Source organism: Hyla sarda, chromosome 3 (genome assembly GCF_029499605.1).
Source record: "Hyla sarda isolate aHylSar1 chromosome 3, aHylSar1.hap1, whole genome shotgun sequence".
Lineage (NCBI taxonomy): Eukaryota > Metazoa > Chordata > Amphibia > Anura > Hylidae > Hyla > Hyla sarda.
Genome location: NC_079191.1, coordinates 382,556,335 through 382,577,927, shown reverse-complemented (window position 1 = coordinate 382,577,927; position 21,593 = coordinate 382,556,335). Strand labels below are relative to the sequence as shown.

The following is a 21,593-nucleotide window of genomic DNA, read 5'->3' as shown; positions in this document are numbered from 1 at the left end:
AGAGGGGAACAACAGGAAAGATACGCCAACTCAGAGACCCTCGGAATAGAAGTGATAGCAATGAGAAAGGCAAAAGGTAGCGTAGAGAGGCATCCCGAAGAGGTTCTAACGGAACCTCCCTCAAAGCTCCAAGTACCAGGTTGAAGTCCCAGGGAGGAGTGGGGGATCTGAAAAGTGGAGCTTTGTGAGCCACTCCCTGCAGAAAGGTGCGGACATGGGAATTAGAAACCTGACCTTTTTAAGGGAGCTGAGGGTCAACCCTGATGGCTGATCCAACCCTGATCGGAGAAAAGCAAGAAGGCGCGGAAAAGAAAACACTACCGGGGGAAAAAGACTGCGCCCTGCACCACCAAAAATAAGCTTTTCAGGTGCGGTGATGAATCCTGGCAGATGAAGGCTTCCATGCCCGAAGCATGGTGCGAAATATCTCGGAGGAAAAACCCTGCGCCCTTAATACCACGGTTTCAACCGCCATGCCGTCAAATGCAGCAACAGTAAATTGGGGTGGCAAAGAGGGCCTTGAGAAAGTAGATTCGGGGCGAAGCGGAAGACTCAGCGGTAAGTCGTCTACCAGCCGAATTACATCGGCGTACCAAGCACGTCTGTCCCAATCTAGAGCCACCAGAATAGCAGGAACGTCCTCCACCTTGAGTTTCCTCAGAACCCTGAGCAGGAGAGGAAGGGGCAGAAAGCGGTAAGGGAGACAAAAGGACGACTACGGAATGACCAGAGCGTCCACCGCCAAGGGGAACCCTCCTGTTGTGGTCCACATCCTGGGGCCCCCAGAGATTGCAGGTCTGTGTAAACCCCTCCGGATGGAGAGACCACTCCCCCGGATCCGCCGAAGAGCGGCTGAGAAAGTCCGCTTCCCAATTTTCCACACCTGGAATGTGGATCGCAGAGAGAGCGGGAACTCGAGCCTCGGCCCGGAGAAGAATTCTGGAGACCTCCTCCATTGTCGAACTACTTTGCATGCCGCATTGGCGATTGATGTATGCGACCGCCGTTTCATTGTCCGACTGAACACGGACCGGCCGATCCTGAAGGAGATTCTCCCAGTGGAGGAGACAAAGAAAGATGGCCGGAGCTCCAGAAGATTGATGGGAAGGCGGCTTTCCTGAAGGGACCAGCGACCCTGGACCGTCAGGTCTCGAAACACACCTCCCCAGCCCAGGAGACTTGCATCAGTAGTGACGATCTGCCAATGAAGAGGGAGGAAAGACCTCCCCAGAAGAAGGGGAGAATGGAGCCACCAAAGAAAGGACCGCCGAAGAGCCGGAGTCAAAAGGATCTGGCGATCCAGGGAAAACGGAGACTTGTCCCACCTGGCCAGTATGGCCAGTTGAAGGGGGAAACAGTGAAACTGGGCAAAGGGGACTGCTTCCATGGCAGCCATCATCTGGCCCAAGACCTCCATGCGGAAACTAATTGGAAACAGGGAGTGGCGTCATAGGCGACGGACACCCAGCTGCAGAGAGCGCAGTTTGTCTAAGGAAAGACTGACACGGGCTACTGCTGTGTCGAAAAGGAGACCCAAAAATATCAGAGACTGAGAAGGGGACAGATGCGACTTCTCCCAGTTGATCACCCAGCCGAAAGAGGACAGGGTATGAAGCGTAATCTGAAGACTCTCCAGATTTTGGGACCAGGATGGAGCCTTGATTAAAAGGTTGTCCAGGTAGGGGAGAACTGAGATCCCCCGGCTCCGAAGAATGTCAATTACTGCCGCCATGACCTTGTGAAGACCCTGGGAGCCGTAGTTAACCCAATAGGGAGTGCCACAAACTGAAAGTGGCCCACTGAAACAGCAAATTGAAGAAATCGCTGATGGGCAGGGAAAATAGGGATGTGGAGATGGGCATCCTGGATGTCCACGGACAAAAGAAACTCACCCTGGTCCATGGAGGCCACCACGGATTGGAGAGACTCCATCCGAAAATGGCAGAGACGCAAATGGCGATTGAGTAACATGAGGTCCAGAATGGGGCGAATAGAGCCCTCCTTCTTGGGAACTTCCAAGAGGTTCGAGTAGAAACCTGAAAAACATTCTTCTGGCAGAACTGGCACTATCACTCCCTGAGAGAGGAGTGAATGTAAAGCGATCTGAAAAGCCGCTGCCAAAGAAGTGGAACGCTGAGGGCGGGATTGGAAGAAATGGTTTTTGGGTATGGAAGAAAATTCTATCCGATAACCCCCTGAAATGACGTCTTGCACCCAAGAGTCCTGGACCTGGGGCAGCCAAATGTCCTGGAAGAGACAGGCAACCTCCCACCCGAGAAGATGCGGGTGGGGACGCCACCTCCAGGAAGAGTAAGGCTTACGGGTACCGGATTTGGCAGAGAAACTGCCAGATCGGTTGTCCGACTTCCATGAAGGATGTGTGTTGAAAGAGAGGGCTTTCAGAGACTGGGGGTGCGCCTGTTTGGGAGTGCGACCCAATGCAAATGGCCGAAAGGAAGTCTCCTTCCGATGGGGGTTGGAGCGATGAGGCTTGTTCTGCGGTAGCAGAAAACTCTTAGCTCCCGTAGCTTCGGAAATAATTTCATCCAGCCATTTCCCAAAGAGCCGGGAACCAGAGAAGGGTAACTCAGTCAATGACTTCTTTGAAGCAGCATCAGCATCCCACGCCTTCAGCCACATGGAGCGGCGAATGGCAACCATGTTAGCCGAGGCAAAGGCCGTGCAGCGAGCGGTTGCCAAAACTGCTGAGCAGAAAAAGTCACCGGCCTGAGAGAAGTCCCGTCCTCTTTCAAGGAGACCCCAGAGATAAAGGGCTCCATAGGATAGTGGTGGTAGGGGGAGGGGGGGTTGGGGTTATACTTACCCTGTACCCGCCATACTGACCTGAAGATGTCTTCAGCCAGTCTTATGGATACCTGCATCATGTCATGCTGCTACAGAGCAGGACGAGCAGGGAAAATTGGGGGACCTGGACCCAAGGTGCTGGCCTTTGGCGGGAAGGGGTTAACAATGCATTTGTATTTTATGTCCCATGCCCTTTAGCCGCATATGGGGGAAAAGGTAGTGCCATGCTCCTGAACCCCCACCTGAAAACAGATAATAAATGGGGATAAATTAACCTAAAACAGGCCCTAACTGTAAAACAAAAAAAAAAGACCAGGTGTGGGGAACACCAGACCTGTGTCTTGCCTCCTAGGACACTAAGCTAAAACTGATTAGCTCAGGGTCAGTAGACGGGGTATATTCTGCCAGGAGGGGCCAACTTTTTTTGTATGCCTATTGTCAGCGCCTCCTAGTGGCAAGAGCATATACCACAGTTCTATGTCCCCCAATGGTTTCCGACCGAGAAACTACAAATTCCAGCATGCTGGCTGAAGGCTGTCTGAGGCTGCAAAAGGCTGTCCGGGCATGCTGGGAGTTGTAGTTTTGCAACAGCTGGAGGCACCCTGGTTGGGCAACATTGCCTTAGACCGTTGTCTTATTATGGTGATCACTGGGTTTCACTGGGTCTTACACATGCAGTATAAAGTTCATAAAACAAATGATACTGAATGTCACAAGCCCAGTCACAGAATGCTATATATTGAAAACGAATGGGCCATTTACATGGACTGGTTATGAAATTTGCTTATTGTTGCCCTATGTACAAGATCTAGCGATCAACCGAATGACAAGTAAGCTCATGTTTGGTGATCGCATCTGTTGTACAGCCCTTAAAATCCTCATCAGTTGTACCACATCTCCCTTGTGCAGACAACAGTAAAGTAAGTGAAGGGCCACACGAAAGATTCAGCAATTGTTCATGTGACCCTTCACCCACTATAGTTGAGCCACATAAAGGCTCCTTTTAGAAAGGGCAAATTGCCTTTATCGGCACTGGTATCGGGCAGCAGTCTACAAGTGTATGACGAGCTTTACTAGGGAACTATTCTGTAGAATAATGCAAATATATTGTGGTATATTTATATCTGGAATTTTCTGAATATCTTAATTTTTATCTTGCACAATCCTTTTGTTCTCAGTGGAGATAAGACACTGCTAGAAATGTCTGGCAGCAGCTTACCCTCCTCTTTCCACTGAAAACCCATGCATGCTCGTTCAAGCTTGATGTGCATGTTTATGGAGGTATCGCAAGAGATACCTATTGACTGAAGAAATGTTAGTCACCAGCCATCTAATGTGTATGGCCAGCTTTACTTGCTGCTGCTTTGTGGCTAGCAAAATGTAGTCGAAAGCACTGTGTACTAATACAAATTCCTGACGTTACTCAACTTTTAATACTTAAAAAATTGTTAACCCCTATAGATCAGATTCCCCATTCTGTAGTATCTTGTACCCTGGAAAATACCTAATATTTCACTCTTTAAGCAGAGTTAGTCTTTTTAATCTAACTTAATAATTGTTGTTGATTTGTTACATATCTAGGAGGTTTTTATGGCACCCGGTTTGAAAAATGCCAGGGAAACATAATAATAAAATAATAATCAGTACAGGATATCTAGCGCATTCACAGCTTCAATGTTTTATCAGCCAAAGTGTGAAAACAAACGTAAATTAATGAAATATTCAAATAACATAATTCATGTTAGTTGGAGGAACGGGAGTAAAATAAATGTATGTGTTTGTATCTGCTGACAGTGGAAGTGAGACAAAAGTTATTCCTATCGTGTATCAGTCGTGCTTGGCGTTTTGTAAGCTACTAAATCCAAAAGAGATAAATATGAATATATCATGAAATACTTAATAATATAAAGCATTTTAGTCCATGTAGGTTTAAGAGGTGTTAACCAGTGTTGTAGAAGATCTTGAGATTTATTCTAGGGTTACAGATTTCATAACTGTGTATATAGCCGTCTGGAACAGCAGGCCATAATAATGTCAGACACAATTTATGGAAATAGGAGATGTGAGACCGACAGGCTCTGAGACATTTTTTCTTTACAGAGATAGAAACGTCTTGGTAAAGGGAACTTGTCGTTACGTTTTCACCCTCTGTTGCCACCTAAGCAGTGTACACATTGATAATGGGTTTCTAAAGATGTCACTGCCTGAAATGTGTCAGAGGAAAATAACTAAAATATAAAGTGTGCTACCTATGAAGCGTCAGGTGGGTGGTCCCAGTGTACTAGAGAGTCAGGGTGAGACTTAAATGGGCACTGTCAGATACAAAAACTTTTGTTATGTTATGAAGCATACAAAACCAATAGGTTTTGCAATTGCTTGCATTAGAAAATTTTCAGTATTTCATACTGAAAAAGCCAGTCAAAAAACTGCCTCCCCTGCCTGCTTGGACACATACTAGTCCTGCTGTGTGCATACGTCATCATCTATGTCATGGACACATTTCCTTGATTGACAGCTGTGAGCGTAGGGCTCAGAGCTGGAGGAAAAATCCTCCCACTGTCAGCTTGTGTCCGGCTACTGTCAGTGAGGACAAGCTGGGAGTTGTAGTTTTGCTAAAGGAGATGTGAGCAGACAGCATACTAAGGGAGGGGGCGGAGACCTGCACAGTGAGGCCACGCCCCCTCTTTTAGTGAGCTAAATGAAAAGTGTAATAAAAAAATAAAGGTGCTAGACACATACAAATTAGATGTACATGATCAGGATTAGGTACTGAGTGATATATTAAAAAAAAAAAAAAAAAAAATGTTTGTTTTGTTGGATCTGACGGTTACACTTTAAAGGAAAACGGTCACCCGTTCACCCGCACTATAACCGGATACACCGGTTTAGAGTGCTGGTGAACAGGAGACCGATGCGGGGTCTCGGACTGCTATACCTACCTACAGTCCGGAACCCCGGTCTTCCGAAGGTACCCCTCTTTCAGCGCTGACTTGCGCTCTGGAGGTGGGCCCGCCGGCGGGATTTAAATGTTCCTAAGCGCTTTATGTTTATAAATATTTAAATCCAGCCGGCCGGCCCGCCTCCAGAGCACAAGTCACCTCTGAAAGAGGGGGACCTTTGGAGGATCGGGGCTCCGGACTGCAGGTAGATGTAGCAGTCCGAGACCCTGCATCGGTCTCCTGTTCACCCGCACTATAACCCTGTGTATTGGGTTATAGTGTGGGTGAATGGGTGACAGCTTTCCTTTAAAGGCAAACTATTAGCCCTGTAAATCAGTAATCAAGGGCAGAGAAAGGAGAATGGGGGGGCCAGTAGCCAAGCAATGCAGCAACACCTAAGTAGCTCATCCCTGCCTCTTTAACACCTGAACCTGTGGAGAAAATAATCATTTTATAAAGTATGGCAAACCCATCAACACTAACAAAGGTATATTTGATATGGACTCCCTTTTTCCTATCTGACTGCCTCTACAGCTCATATCAAAAAATATACAAAAGTAGATTCTCTTAAACTGTTCCTATTTTTGCAGTTAAAATTGAATTTTGCCTCTTTCTTTGTACTGACCTCTCTTACCCCTGCCCTCCCTTCTTCAGGTAGCTGTCATCTTTTTTTTCAACACTTTTTGACTAAGAGTAGAGGTGATTTTCTGTAGCTACCATGTTCTGTTACAACCTGACTTTTTTTTTTACAAATTTGGTGGTTATTAACGATTTGGTGGCAAGCACCTTTGTCATGCCATGACTAAGGGCTCAACAGCCCGAAACGCGTAGGCGACTGTCTCCTGTACTACTTGTTATTCTGCATATTGAATAAAGCACTGGATTTTACCTGCTTCTATTGTGCCGGACCTCATCTATTGTTCAGTTGCCCATAGCAACCAACCAGATTCCTTCTTTAATTTTTAAAAGGTCTCTGAAAATGTAAGAAGGGATTTGATTGGTTACTGTGGGTAAGTGTTCCACTTTTCCTCCTCCCCTGATATCTGTACCATTAAAAGGGGTATTCCGGCTTTATACATCTTATCCCCTATCCAGGCCGAGAGGGAGACGTCACGCCACGCCCGCTCGTGACGCCACACCCCTCCATTCATGTCTATGGGAGGGGGCGTGACTGTCATCACGCCCCCTCCCATAGACATGAATGGAGAGGCGTGGCAATACGTCACAAGTGGCTGTGGTCGTGACGTCACGTCTCAGAGGCAGCGCCCAGCACACAATGCCGGGGGGCTGCACCGAGATCGCAGGGGTCCCAGTAGCGGGACTCCTGCCATCAAACATCTCATGCCCTGTCCTTTGGATAGGGGATAAGATGTATTAATCTGGAATAACCCTTCTTAAAGGGGTATTCCAGGCCAAAACTTTTTTTTTTATATATATATCAACTGGCTCCGGAAAGTTAAACACATTTGTAAATTACTTTGATTAAAAAATCTTAATCCTTCCAATAGTTATTAGCTTCTGAAGTTGACTTGTTGTTTTCTGTCTAACTGCTCTCTGATGACTCACGTCCCGGGAGCTGTGCAGTTCCTATGGGGATATTCTCCCATCATGCACAGCTCCCGGGACGTGACATCATCATTGAGCAGTTAGACAGAAAACTTCAGAAGCTAATAACTATTGGAAGGATTAAGATTTTTTTTTAATAGAAGTAATTTACAAATCTGTTTAACTTTCCGGAGCCAGTTGATATATATAAAAAAAGTTTTTGCCTGGAATACCCCTTTAACAAGAATTCACTACATTTTTGTAACCTCTGACCTAGGCCACCACAAAACCACATTGTCTTGTAAGCAAACTGCATTAATAAAGTAATAAGCTTGTAGCAAAGAGAAAGTTGATCAAATAGGTTCCTGCCAGGGAAACGGATAGAACTTTGGATATTCATTGTGGTTATTAGGAACAATTTCTAACAAATATACAAATAATGGAGGATTTTATCTAAACAGAACACATTGAAGATAAGTTGTGGCCGTGGGGAAAGAGGTTTTCTTCCGAACAGCAAGCTGTCAGTAATCCTACTGAAGGACATAGCTGCCGCGTAATGAGACCTTTAGCTACGATGATTGAATTCTGGATTAGATTTTTACATAATTTTCTCTTAGTATAAATGGATGAAGTTCTTTTCATTAGGGATTATATATATATATATATATATATATATATATATATATATATATATATATATATAAATATTTTACATAAAAAGGGGCCTACTTTTTCAGCTCTTCACCCCTTTCTCTATGTGGACTCACTAATATTCTTGGTTTATTGATTTTTATTTTCTTTTTTGTTTTCTTTTTAGATTGCACTTTTAGATTCGCCGACTGCTTTAAGCATGGAAGAAAAACTTCAACAGAATGAAGCCCGTGTAAGTGTTTTTACAATCTGCGGCTCAGCTTTTACCTGTACAGATTTTAATTCATTATTTATTTGAGAAACCTTTTGAACTCAGGTGTAAATTGTGGCTCTTGGACTTCAAGAGTCTTGTAAGGTTGTATTCAACATGAGTTTCAGTAAATGCATCAAAGGATGACCGTATCTCATGCACGACATACCGTATTTTTCGCCCTATAGGACGCTCCGGCATATAAGACGCACCCAATTTTAAATGAGGAAAATCTAGAATACAATGTAAAGTATAAGTCACAGTGATCTTCAACCAGCGGATCTCCAGATGTTGCAAAACTACAACTCCTGGCATGCCCAGACAGCCGTTGGCTGTCTGGGCATGCCAGGAATTGTAGTTTTGCAACATCTGGAGGTCCGCAGGTTGAAGATCACTGGTGTAGGAGGTAATGCTCACGTGTCCCCGCCGCTCCGGACCCGTCACCGCTGCCCTGGATGTCGCCCTCCATCGCTGTTGCCGATTCCCCAGGGTGTCCCCGTCGCTCCGGAACATCTCTGCTGCCCGGTCTCCTCGCTCTGCGCGACTGTCTCCTCGCGTGCGCGACGACATGATGACGACGAAGGGGAGTGCCGGCCATGCAGGGGATCCCGGCACGGAGCAGACACCGAGGAGGCAGGTAAGGTCCCTCCCGGTTCAGCTGGTTTAGTGTCCCTTTCCCTTCAGACGCGGCGGTCAGCTTTGATCGCCGCGTCTGAAGGGTTAATACAGGGCATCACCGCGATCGGTGATGTCCTGTATTAGCTGCGGGTCCTGGCCGTTGATGGTCGCAGGGACTGCCGCCATAGGTGTGTATTGACCGTATAAGACGCACCAACTTTCCCCCCCCCCAGTTTTGGGGAAGAAAAAATGCGTCTTATACGGCGAAAAATACGGTATATCGAACGGTAAAAAATCAGCATTTCGTAGCACAGCTCACAGGTCTTCACTTTGGGCTTTTATCCTGTTGATAAAAATTGTAATATTGCATATTAGCCTATAAGCACATTTTTTTAAATATTTTTTTTATTTCAAGGCTCAGCAATGTATAGCGTACATTTAGATTGGTCACATGCTGACTGTCCTCTTACAACATGTGGATATTGAAATGTGCATTATACAGGGTGCTTACTTATCTGGAACATATAAGAATATGACTACGTACTTATTTCAGCACTTGACAAAATGAATGCATGTCAAAGCTTTTTGCCCTTTACAGCCCACCATTACATTTACCGCAATATTTCAGGCCCAGTGAACCCACAGTTCAAGTCCTATTTTTATCAGATAAGTGTTTCCAAACATTTGTACTTTAATGGGGTCTGTCAAAATTCTATTTATTTTACGCCCCTGTGCTGTTGAATAGGTCTTAAACTTGGAGCCTGAACCTTTTCATAGACTGACAAACTGTGAAAGAGCATTTCCCAAAAGTTAGAAAAATCACAAAGAAGTATTAATGTTTGATTTGTCAACTTATTATGTGTCATTTTTTTTTTCTTCCCTTGTTGTTGCTCAAGAAATGCTCAATATTCAATTGAATATTCATTCAGTTCTTTAGCTGTTGGTAACCAGCTTTCTTTGACTCTTGACAACATCATCCAAAATTTAACTCGAACAACTTGAGAGTCTTACAGTTAAAGGGGTACTCCGGTGGAATATATATATATATATATATATATATATATATTATATAATTTTTTTAAATCAACTGGTGCCAGAAAGTTAAACAGATTTGGAAATTACTTCTATTAAAAAAAATCTTAATCCTTCCAGTACTTATTAGCTGCTGAATACTACAGAAGAAATTATTTTCTTTTTTGAACACAGAGCTCTCTGCTGACATCATGACCACAGTGCTCTCTGCTGACATCTCTGTCCATTTTAAAAACTGTCCAGAGTAGGAGAAAATCCCCATAGAAAACATATGCTGCTCTGAACAGTTCCTAAAATGGACAGAGATGTCAGCAGAGAGCACTGTGTTATTAAAAGAAAATAAATTTCCTCTGTAGTATTCAGCAGCTAATAAGTACTGGAAGAATTAAGATTTTTTAATAGAAGTAATTTACAAATTTCAACTTTCTAGCACCAGTTGATTTGAATTTTTTTTTTCCACCGGAGTACCCCTTTTTAATACAAATTTTTTGTTGGAATTTTCCCTTTATTCTAGAGGAAAGTGTGCTTTAGACAACTACGGTACTTGCAATTTTCTGGTATATATTTGGTGTCAAGTGATCAGTCAATCCTTGAGAGGAAAAAAAAGATCTGAGTGAATTTGGCAAGGGCTAGAAGACCAGGTCAAATCGTCTCCAAAATGGCAGGTCTTGTGAGTTATTGATATCTACCAAAAGTGATCAAAGGCGTGACATCTGAGACGTCGGTAACAAGGTCATGGATGCACATTGAAAGTAAAAGCTAGCCTGTCCGAGTCCCATAGCTACTGCAGCACAAATTGCTTAAAAAAATAAATAATTTTAGCTATGATAGAAAGGCATTGGAACACAGTGCAACACAGCTTGCCTCAACAATGTTTGCAATGTGTGTGTGTGTGAGGACACTGCCATTTAGGGAATACTGTTGGCTTGATTCTACGGACTTGCCATCTTCCTATAGTGTATCCTGGTGTCGTCTTCTCCCCATGTAAGTGGCACACGCATGCACCTCGCCATACATATGATGTAAAATCAACTGTAATTTATCTTACCTTCATCCATTGCTCCATGGTCTAAACCAGTGTTTCTCAACCAGGGTGCCTCCAGCTGTTGCAAAACCACAACTCCCAGCATGCCCGGATAGCCTTTGGCTGTCCGGGCATGCTGGAAGTTGTAGTTTTGCAACAGCTGGAGGCACCCTGGTTGGGAAACACTGGTCTAGACTAGAGCTACTAGGGTGCCTCCAGCTGTTGCAAAACTACAACTCCCAGCATGCCCGGACAGTCTTTGGCTGTCCGGGCATGCTGGGAGTTTTAGTTTAGCAACAGCTGGACGCACCTTGGTTGGGAAACACTGGTCTAGACTAGAGCTACCAGGGTGCCTCCAGCTGTTGCAAAACTACAACTCCCAGCATGCCCGGACAGCCTTTCGCTGTCCGGGCATGCTAGAAGTTGCAGTTTTGCAACAGCTGGAGGCACCCTGGTTGGGAAACACTAGTCTAGACTAGAGCTACTAGGGTGCCTCCAGCTGTTGCAAAACTACAACTCCCAGCATGCCCGGACAGTCTTTGGCTGTCCGGGCATACTGGGAGTTTTAGTTTAGCAACAGCTGGACGCACCTTGGTTGGGAAACACTGGTCTAGACTAGAGCTACCAAGATGCCTCCAGCTGTTGCAAAACTACAACTCCCAGCATGCCCGGACAGCCAAAGGCGGTCCGGGCATGCTGGGAGTTGTAGTTTTGCAACAGCTGGAGGCACCCTGGTTGGGAAACACTGGTCTAGACTAATGTTCACATGCCCTTTGTAGACAGGCAGGGGCTTAGCTATAGAGGTAGCGGAGGTAACAGTCGCGTCGGGGTCCTGGTGCCTAAGGGGTCCCCAAAGCACAACTGCCCCATAAGAAACCAGTATTATATTTGCCATATGGGGCCCTGTTGCAGATTTTGCATCGGGTCCAAAAGCTACACACTTTTTTTTATTATGACCAGCAGTAACTTTTGCAGCAGTTCTTGCTACAGTAGCTCTTTTGTTGGACCAGATGAGCTCATATTTACTTTTCACCTAAATCACTGAGCCTTGGGCAACAACCATCATCATTTCTTGGTACATGTGAGGTTTTCCTGAAGGCACTAATGCCCTGACTACCATGACGTTCTTCCCTTACATTTGTACCACTTTTGCCTTCTGTCCACCTTTTTTGAAAGTTGCATTGTTGACTATATACAGCTTTTTTATTTATTTTTTTTACCGAATTTACTTTGTTGCATAACCGCTCCATCATTCACCCCTGTTCAGTTGGTGATACCACATTTCCTTGCTCTGTTTTAAGTCTGTTTTCACATATTTTCCAGGTTGAAGAATTAACGAAAGAATGGACGAATAAGTGGAATGAAACTCAGAACATTTTAAGGGTAAGTTTGGAGACTCGATTGTGTGTTTTTCTTTCTACTTTTATACTGCTAGAGTAGAGCGAACTTTTCAAAAGTGCTGTTCTGCCGGCATGCCGGACTTTCTGATAAAGTTTAGTTGCAGTAGACATGTTTTTCATAAACCGGCAATAATATAAAGCTCAAAATACGTGCTCCGCACTGGCTAAGAGCTCTAAAGCCCTGTAGGGTCATCTAGGAATGTATTCAAGTACTTGGTTTAAAAGGAAACCTGTCACATGTTCACTCCCGCACTAACCACAGGTAATGACATATAGTGCGGGGGGATTCATATGATCCCTACCTTGCCTAGATCCGTACGGCCGTTCTCCCGCAATCTTTGTTTTTCTATGTATACAAATATGGCTGTAACTGGCACGTGCAGGGTTTTCAGTAGCCTAGTGGCACTGTGACGTCAGCACCGCCTGTCCGCAGCGCCGCCCGCTTATGAATATTCATCCCCCCTCCCTCCGGCTCTCCCTCTCCCCGCCGCTCCTAACTGGTCTTCACTGGGCATGTCAGGAAGCAGCACATGCGCAGTGAAGACCAGTTAGGAGTCAGAGAAGGGAGACGAATATTCATAAGCGGGCGGCGCTGACGTCACAGTGCCTCTAGACTACTGAAAACCCCGCCTGTGCCAGTTACAGCCACATTTGTATAAATAGAAAAACTAAGATTGCGGGCGAATGGTCATGGTAGGGATCATATGAATCAGTGTCCCCTTCACTATCCATCAGTTCCTGTGGTTAGTCTGGGAGTGAACAGGTGACAGTTTTTCCCTTAAGGCTAAATTAATGTCAGTTACAACAACATGCGGTAACCCATTGTAACCAACACATTGCGCTAGCAGATTTTGCACACAGGGCTTTTTCAAAGAGTTCAAAAAATTCTCCCTTTTTGGGAGTTGCAACAGCATTGGTGACTGTCTCAAAACTTGTAGATAGTGAAGAAATAGCTTTAGTAAATATTAGGAAGTATGATGCATGCTCAGGAGCTGAGCGTGCATATAGCTGAATGGTCCCGGCGCTTATCAGCCACTCTGACCCGTGGCTAATGCCGACATCACGGATTGCGGTGATGCCCGACATTTACCCCTTAGATACTGCAATCATATTTCGGGGGGGAAAAAAATCCTGACTGCTCAGCTAAGCTGATGGAGGTTGCCTTGTTTATTTACAAGTCTGAACAATTTGTTTAAAAAACAAAAACAAACCCTGACCCCTGTTTTGCGCATATACTGACAATATTGCATAAGTTATATTGTTAGTCACACATTCATGGTCTATTCACACAGCACAGGATTTTCTGCTGCAGATTTCATTGTAAACTAAATGACTGAACACAGCTTGAAATCCTGCACATCAAATCTGCGCAGAATACTGTACGTGTGAATAGACCCTCAAGCAAAAGAGACCCGCTGAAGTGCTACAGAATTTTTTTTATAGCAAGCAAAACCCTTCTAGACTTCCTTATATAATGTGTTTGATAGATGTGCGGAATGCCGCAGTTGGGAATCGTGAACGCATCTTTCTGAAGTTAATCTGGAACACTCTATTTTTTCAGCCACACTAATAATCCTATCTCATTGAGAGCAATGTGGCAAAACTGCTTTGATTAGTCCTTGGATTTAGGTAGTAAGTTCCTTTGCTGGAATGGTTTTGGATGTCCCCCCCCCCTAAAAATCGAATTATTTCTGCATGACCTATGCTCAATATCAGCCAACTTGGATCGCAAGTTGTATACTTCTGCCTCCAGATCATAGTGGGCGTCAACAAGATCATTATATGAATAGGCAAAGGTCACCATTTCAGATTGTGTTCTACCCTTTGTTCCAGTTTAGTAATAGCAGTGTGAATAGGTTATAAAGACAGGGAAAGGCTACTTTGAATGGAGTTGCTAAGGTTGTGCAGCGTTGTCTTCAATGTAGTCTCTGTTGTAGGGACCGCAGGGAAAGCCGCAAAAAACTCTTCAAGTTGCGCTGAGAAGGCTGCAGGGGTCTGCACTGGTAAACAGTCTCATGAGAGGGAAAGAAGCGAGGCCTCTGTCTAGCTGGGGGGTTTGAGGTAGGAAATGAGGGGGTATGAAGGAAACTGCCAGGGGTATGAAGGAAAGTGAATGTTGCAGGCACTGCCATTTGCTCTGCCAGGATTTCAGCTGCTTCTAGCCATTGACTGAAGTTTGTCTTCTGGTGTAAAGTGCTCATTTCTGCCACTTGCAGATAGGCCGGAGATGAAGCATGGTGCAGGGAAGTGACGCCATCTTGGAGCGCACGCTCACTGAAGGACCTGTAAAAGTCTTAGTTTCTTTCTTTTTTTTATCTTTGCTGCTGCTTTTCCTCGCCATTTAATTGCCATGGTAGTCGAGCAAGTAGGAGTGCAATATGGTGGCCACATAAGCTGGGGAAGGTGTCGCTTGTCAATGTAGTAGGATCACTAGCTCAGGAGCAGCAAGAGCTATGCGGCCATCACGTTCTGCTGACAAGCCACGCCCCTCTGTGTTCACTTCGCTTTTAAGTGCGAAGATATGTTAAACGCAGGTAGAAATACTATACAGTGGTCCCTCAAGTTACAATATTAATTGGTTCTGGGACGACCATTGTATGTTGAAACCATTGTAGGTTGAGACCAGAACTCTATGGAAACCTGGTAATTGGTTCTCAAGATCCAAAATGTCATCCGAAAATAGGAAAAAGTGAGCACTAAAGAAAAATAAGTAGATAACTAATATAGATAAAGCAAATCCTTACATATAAAAGTAAGAAAGATCTGCTGGGAGCTGTAATCACTGTCTATGTCAGTGTTTCCCAAGCAGGGAGCCTCCAGCTGTAGCAAAACTTCAACTCCCAGCATGCCCGGACAGCCAAAGGCTGTCCGGGCATGCTGGGAGTTGTGGTTTTGCAACAGCTGGGGGCACCCTGCTTGGGAAACACTGGTCTATGTAGAGGACAGGAGCTTCTTCAGGGTTCTGTACGGTACATGCAATGTCCTAAAAAAGTAACATGGAGCCGCCCTCACCTGGTGTCCAAAGGAACAGCTAACCCTGATACAGGTAAGTGTACAGAACATGTAATACCTCCCTGTACTGTAGGGGGAGCCACCAGACATCAGTCAGTGCATACGCTTCAGTAATACTGGTGTTTTACCAGTAAATTGCCCATTCTGATTGGTCAGATCTTCCGGCCATTGACGGGTATCACAGATCTGGACTGTCTGTACATTGTATGTTGAGTCTGGTTTCAACTTACAATGGTCTTTTCTGGACCATTGTATGTTTAAACTATTGTATTTTGAGGCCATTGTAAGTTGAAGGATCACTGTATGTTCGATTAAACACAAAAATACAGGTAACTCTGCATAAAATGCATATTTCTCTTTGACAATGCTTTTTAAGGTGTAATTATTTTAATTGTAATAAAAAATTTCGGCAAGCCACTCTCGCCTCAAATTTCTTAACAAGACCGGATTCGCCAGGCTTGATTCGCTCATCTCTAATAACTACATAATTATAGGATTAAGCTAGGGAAAAATCCAACAGGGAGGCGGAGTGTTCTCTCTGTAATTCTGCAGTTTTGTATTGTCTGTATTGTCGAAATCGTCACTAAAAAGTGGTATGTGATAATTCAGTCTCTGGTGATGTTGAGGAAGGGTATGTTCACACGTACAGGATCTGCTGCATATTATCTGCAGCTGATTTTACTACCCATTGAAGTTAAATCAGCTGCACAAAATATGCAGCAAAAATATGCAGCAGATCCTGTACGTATGAATGTACCCGAATTCTGTAAAATGTATTTACAAATGCTGTTCCTGTGACATTTGTCTGTATGACTTTCAAGCAGCACCATATATACATTTAGATATGTTAAAGGGGTATTCCAGCTTTATACATCTTATCCCCTATCCAAAGGATAGGCGATAAGATGTATGATCGCGGGAGTCCTGCCGCTAGGGACCCCCGCAATCTCAGTGCAGCCCCCGGCATTCTGTGCCAGCGCTGCCTCCGAGATGGAAAGGTGATGATGACATAGACATGAATGGATGGGGTGTAGCATGACAGCATTTGGGGACGTGGCTATAACGTCATGTACCAGTCTCGGAGGCAGCACCAGCACAGAATGTCGGGGACTGCACAGAGATTGCGGGGGTCCCTAGTGGCTGGACCCTTTTGATCATACATCTTATTCCCTATCCTTTGGATAAGGGATAAGATGTATAAAGCTGGAATACCACTTTAATGCTACCTTTTGTTTAAATGTGGTAGACATCAGTATTTTCAGGCTTGGTTTTAACAGAATAAATTGCAGAGTTTAAGTCTCCGTAATGTTCTGTTAGTGTTGCATTATATACACTGCTCAAAAAAATAAAGGGAACACTTAAACAACACAATGTAACTCCAAGTCAATTACACTTCTGTGAAATCACACTGTCCAATCAGGAAGCAACATTGATTGACAATCAATTTCACATGCTGTTGTGCAAATGGAACAGACAACAGGTGGAAGTTATAGGCAATTAGCAAGACACCCCCAATAAAGGAGTGGTTCTGCATGTGGTGACCACCTGTTCCTATGCTTTCTGGCTGATGTTTTGGTCACTTTTGAATGCTGGCTGTGCTTTCACTCTAGTGGTAGCATGAGACGGAGTCTACAAACCATACAAGTAGCTCAGGTAGTGCAGCTTATCCAGGATTGCATATCCATGCGAGCTGTGGCAAGAAGGTTTGCTGCGTCTGTCAGCGTAGTGTCCAGAGCATGGAGGCGCTACCAAGAGACAGGCCAGTACATCAGGAGACGTGGAGGAGGCCATTGGAGGGAAACAACCCAGCAGCAGGACCGCTACCTCCGCCTTTGTGCAAGAAGTAGGAGGAGCACTGCAAAATGACCTCTAGCAGGCCTCAAATGTGCATATTTCCACTCAAACGGTCAGAAACAGACTCAATGAGTGTCCGACGTCCACAAGTGGGGGTTGTGCTTACAGCCCAAAACCGTGCAGGGCGTTTGGCATTTGCCAGAGAACACCAAGATTGGCAAATTCGCCACTGGCGCCCTGTGCTCTTCACAGATGAAAGCATGTTCGCATTGAGCACATGTGGAGAATCTTCTGCTGCCTGCAACAATTCCAGCATGACCATTTTGGTGATGGGTCAGTAATGGTGTGGGGTGACATTTCTTTGGGGGGCCGCACAGCCCTCCACGTGCTTGCCAGAGGTAACCTGACTGCCATTAGGTACCGATATGAGATCCTCAGACCCCTTGTGAGACCATATTCTGGTGCGGTTGGCAATGCTAGACCTCATGTAGTTGGAGTGTGTCAGCAGTTCCTGCAAGAGGAAGGCATTGATGCTATAGACTGGCCCGCCCGTTCCCCAGACCTGAATCCGATTGAGCACATCTGGGACATCATGTCTTGCTCCATCCACGAACGCCACATTGCACCACAGACTGTCCAGGAGTTGGCAGATGACACCTTATCAGGAGCATACCCAGACATTGTAGGGAGGTCATATGGGCACGTGGAGGCCACACACACTACTGAGCCTCATTTGGACTTGTTTTAAGGACATTACATCAAAGTTGGATCAGCCTGTAGTGTGGTTTTGCACTTTGATTTTGAGTGTTACTCCATATCCAGACCTCCATGGGTTGATAAATTTGGTTGCCATTGATAATTTTTGTGTGATTTTGTTGCCAGATCATTCAACTATGTAAAGACGAAAGTATTTCATATGATTAGTTCACTCATTCAGATCTAGGATGTGTTTCTTAGTGTTCCCTTTATTTTTTTGAGCAGTGTATGTACAGAGGTTATATACACACAACAATAACCTGTATTAATGCGGGGGTTGTTCTCATCTGATATAACACTATTTGCCTCTAAATATAGACTGTGTACATTTCTGACTTGTTCAGTGTATCCAGCTTATCCGCTGCTCCAGGGTGTTCACACAGTTTACTGCATATGAAGATGAATTGTAAGATGTCTACAGCGAGCTGCCTGGCTGCTGCCATGACTGGATGGCTGGATGACATTTACGTCCAGTCCAGAGACTAAGCAGTGGTCATACTTGTCTTTCTTTTCCTTCCATAAAACGTGTTCACTTAGGATGGATTCAGGCAGGACATCCATGTGGTATTTCCCCACTGCATTATTTTACATATAAAACAAATGTCAATTAATAGGAAAGTGGATTACATATATTTGAGTCAATGATATGGCTGTTGTGAGAATTCAAATAAAGGAAACCTAAGGCTAGGATTCCATTTGTTTTTTTTTTCCAGCGTGTTTTTCACTGAAAAAATGCCAGAAAAAGCGCTAGTGCATTTCCCTGCATCTGATGTTTTTTTGGGCATTTTTTCTGGTGTTTTTGCATTTGAGGTGAAATTGCATTTTTGGCCACTTTTGGCATTTTTAAATGTTAAATGTGTTGGGTACCAAAAAAAAAAAAAAAAAAAAAAAAAAAGCAAATGCAGTAGGGATGGGAAAAAATTTATTTAAGGACATTTTTATTTTTTATAATTAACTTTTAGTTAATTTTTAATAAAGTGTGTATGTGTGTTTCACTTTTTTCGATAGTACTACTACTCCCAGCATGAAACAGACTGTTCCATGATAGGAGTAGTTGTACCTGTAATAATAGGATTGACACCCGGGGCGATATGTCTGAGACCCGATGCAATCATCCATAATATAGCAGAGATGCGGAGCGGCTCTATACAGCGCTCGCATCTCTGCTCTGTACTCTGGCCAGTGATGTGAATAGAACATCACTCTTTCATATTTTCTGCCCAGAGTGGGGATTGGCCGGATGGTTGCAGCCAATCACAGCTCTGAGGGAAATATGAATGTGATGTTCTATTCATATCACTGGCCGGCCAGAGTATAGTGCAGAGATGTGAGCGCTGTACAGAGCCGCTTCACATCTCTGCAATAGAAAGGACGATCACAGCGGATGTCAGGAGTGATACCCGCTGTGATCTGTCCTTAACTGCAGGTACTACTATTCCCATCATGAAGCACACTCTGCTCAATGTTGGGAGCTGTAGTACCTGCAGTTAAGGAAAGATCACAACGGATGTCACTTCTGACACCTGCTGTGATCCTCCTGTATAATTTATAGATGTGGCCGCCGCTCTTCTATGGTCTCCTGCACTGACGTGTATATATACACCTATTCACATTTCCCACAGAGAGTTGTGATTGGCTGGAACCATCTGGCCAATCACAACTCTCTGCAGGAAATATGACTAGGTGTATATATACGGCAGTGCAGGGGACCATAGAAAATAAATTATACAGAAGGATCGCAACAGAACCAGGGGTGATCTGTCAATTAGTAGAGGTACTACTACTTCCGTCATGGAACAGTGTGAAAAACACACACACTACATTTATTATTGTCTGCAAAATTTTTAGGTCCCTGCCCGCACACATAAATTGATCCCTGTTTAAAAATCAATAAAAATTTTGTTATAAAAAAGATACATTTTGTTAGATACAATTTTTCCATCACTACTGTATCTTTTTTATGTTTTTTTTTTTTTTTATGGAACCCTACCAAATTTTATTAAAAAAGGTATCGCCATCACTTTTTTGGATTGCTAAAGTCCAAAAGAGAATAAAAACTGCCTGCAAAAACACCAAAGTTAAAAACCACATGGCATTTTTCTTGGCGTTTTTTTACTCCCATAGACTTCAATAGGAGAAAAACGCCACAATTTCAGGGTAAAAACGCCATAGGCTCAACATGCTGCAATTTTGCAAAACCGCCAAGGAGCTGAAAAACGCCAAAAAAGAGTGAAAAAACTCCAAACTGGAAAACGCCAGGTGGAAAAAGAATTTAGCGATTTCTCATTCATTTACAGCTAACCTCCGGCCGCAGCATTTTTTGGCCCAAAAAACGCCCTGCAGCAGAATTGGCATTTTTCTTGGCGTTCCCCTCCCCCCCCCCCCCCCAAAAAATAAAAAATAAAAAAAATAGTGGAACTCTAGCCTTACATTATATTTCTAGTCTATAAAAATTCACTGATTCTCCACACTCACCCACCATCAAAGAGTAACACTATATAGTATTATCTTTTTCTAACCACTATGAAAAATTTATTATAATACTGTTGTCAGTCCAGACCTCCATCTACCAGTACACACCACCCCTGATCGGCATAGCTTCCTAAATCAATAGATGCGGTCAAATATTTTTCGGTGTGACCAGAATTGATCAAATATAATAAAGGTATTCATATATTGCACTGAGATCCCCACCGAGATACCTAGCTTCCAAAATTTGTAATAAGAAAAACTCCTCTCCTTTTTGTAGGTGAACTTTGTAGGTGAACTTGTTTCCAGTATGACCAATCAGTGTGACTGTAGCTGGTAGCAACCTGTCAATTCTATAGAGAAAATCACATGAGTTCAGTTTGTGAAGTCACTGCGCATGTACCATTTCTCCTCAGACCACTGTGCTCATGATTCAGCAGAGAGTTCTGTGTTCCAAAAATAAAATAATTTCCTCTGCAGTATTCAGTAGCTAATAAATACTGGAATGATTAAGATTTTTTAATAGAAGTAATTTACAAATCTGTTTAGCTTCCTGGCACCAGTTGATTTAAAAAAAAAAAAAAAAAATAATAATAATAATAATTCCACTGGAGTACCCATTTAGGCCCTCTAATGTCTTCAAAAAGTAAAAACATATCTACTTTCTGATGCCAAGATAAAGTAGATCTGTTGTATATGTGAATTCCCAATTTGGCATGATCATTTTCCTTACAAGCAGAGAATTTTAATTGAAATAAAAAATACAGTTTTTTCTAATCTTGAATAAAATTTAGGATTATTTTTTTGTTATTTTTTAGCTAAAGAAAATACTGCAATTCTAATAAAAAAATAGTAGTAGAATATGTCACAAAAATGCAATCTTAGAATCAGTAGGCTAGGTAAAAGATTCCCAGAGAATGTTTATCTCCCTAGACCACAACCCTCCCTTATTACACAAATACACATCACCTGATATGGTTAAATACAATAGGCATTCAGGTTTATTCAGCTATGCATCAAAATACTAACATACCTTATACTTGTGCATGCAGTGTATACACCAGCGTCATATTTTGACAGGATACTTACTGAATTATATGTAAAACGTGACGTGAATGTGAATTCAGCCTTAATGTTTAGCATAATGGGGGTGTAATACAGGTTAATGAACATTTTCCATTGACATGTATGTAAATAAGTCTTGTATAATCAGCTCAGCATTATTCCTGTATGTACAGATCTTATAGATAGAAATAAATCTGTACTGTCACTTATTATTTATGCAGTTGATAATTTGT

The 21,593-nt window shown here is 43.6% G+C and overlaps 1 protein-coding gene across 3 annotated transcripts in view; it reads left to right on the top strand.

Moving 5' to 3' along the window:
* KIF16B (kinesin family member 16B) overlaps positions 1 to 21,593 on the top strand; it is a 372,668-nt gene that overhangs the window by 51,637 nt on the left and 299,438 nt on the right. For all 3 annotated transcript variants that reach the window (XM_056567898.1, XM_056567896.1, XM_056567899.1), the window contains exons 11-12: positions 8,107 to 8,172; positions 12,188 to 12,247. In XM_056567898.1, the coding sequence (XP_056423873.1) occupies positions 8,107 to 8,172; positions 12,188 to 12,247 (126 nt within the window). The remainder of the gene's footprint in view (positions 1 to 8,106; positions 8,173 to 12,187; positions 12,248 to 21,593) is intronic.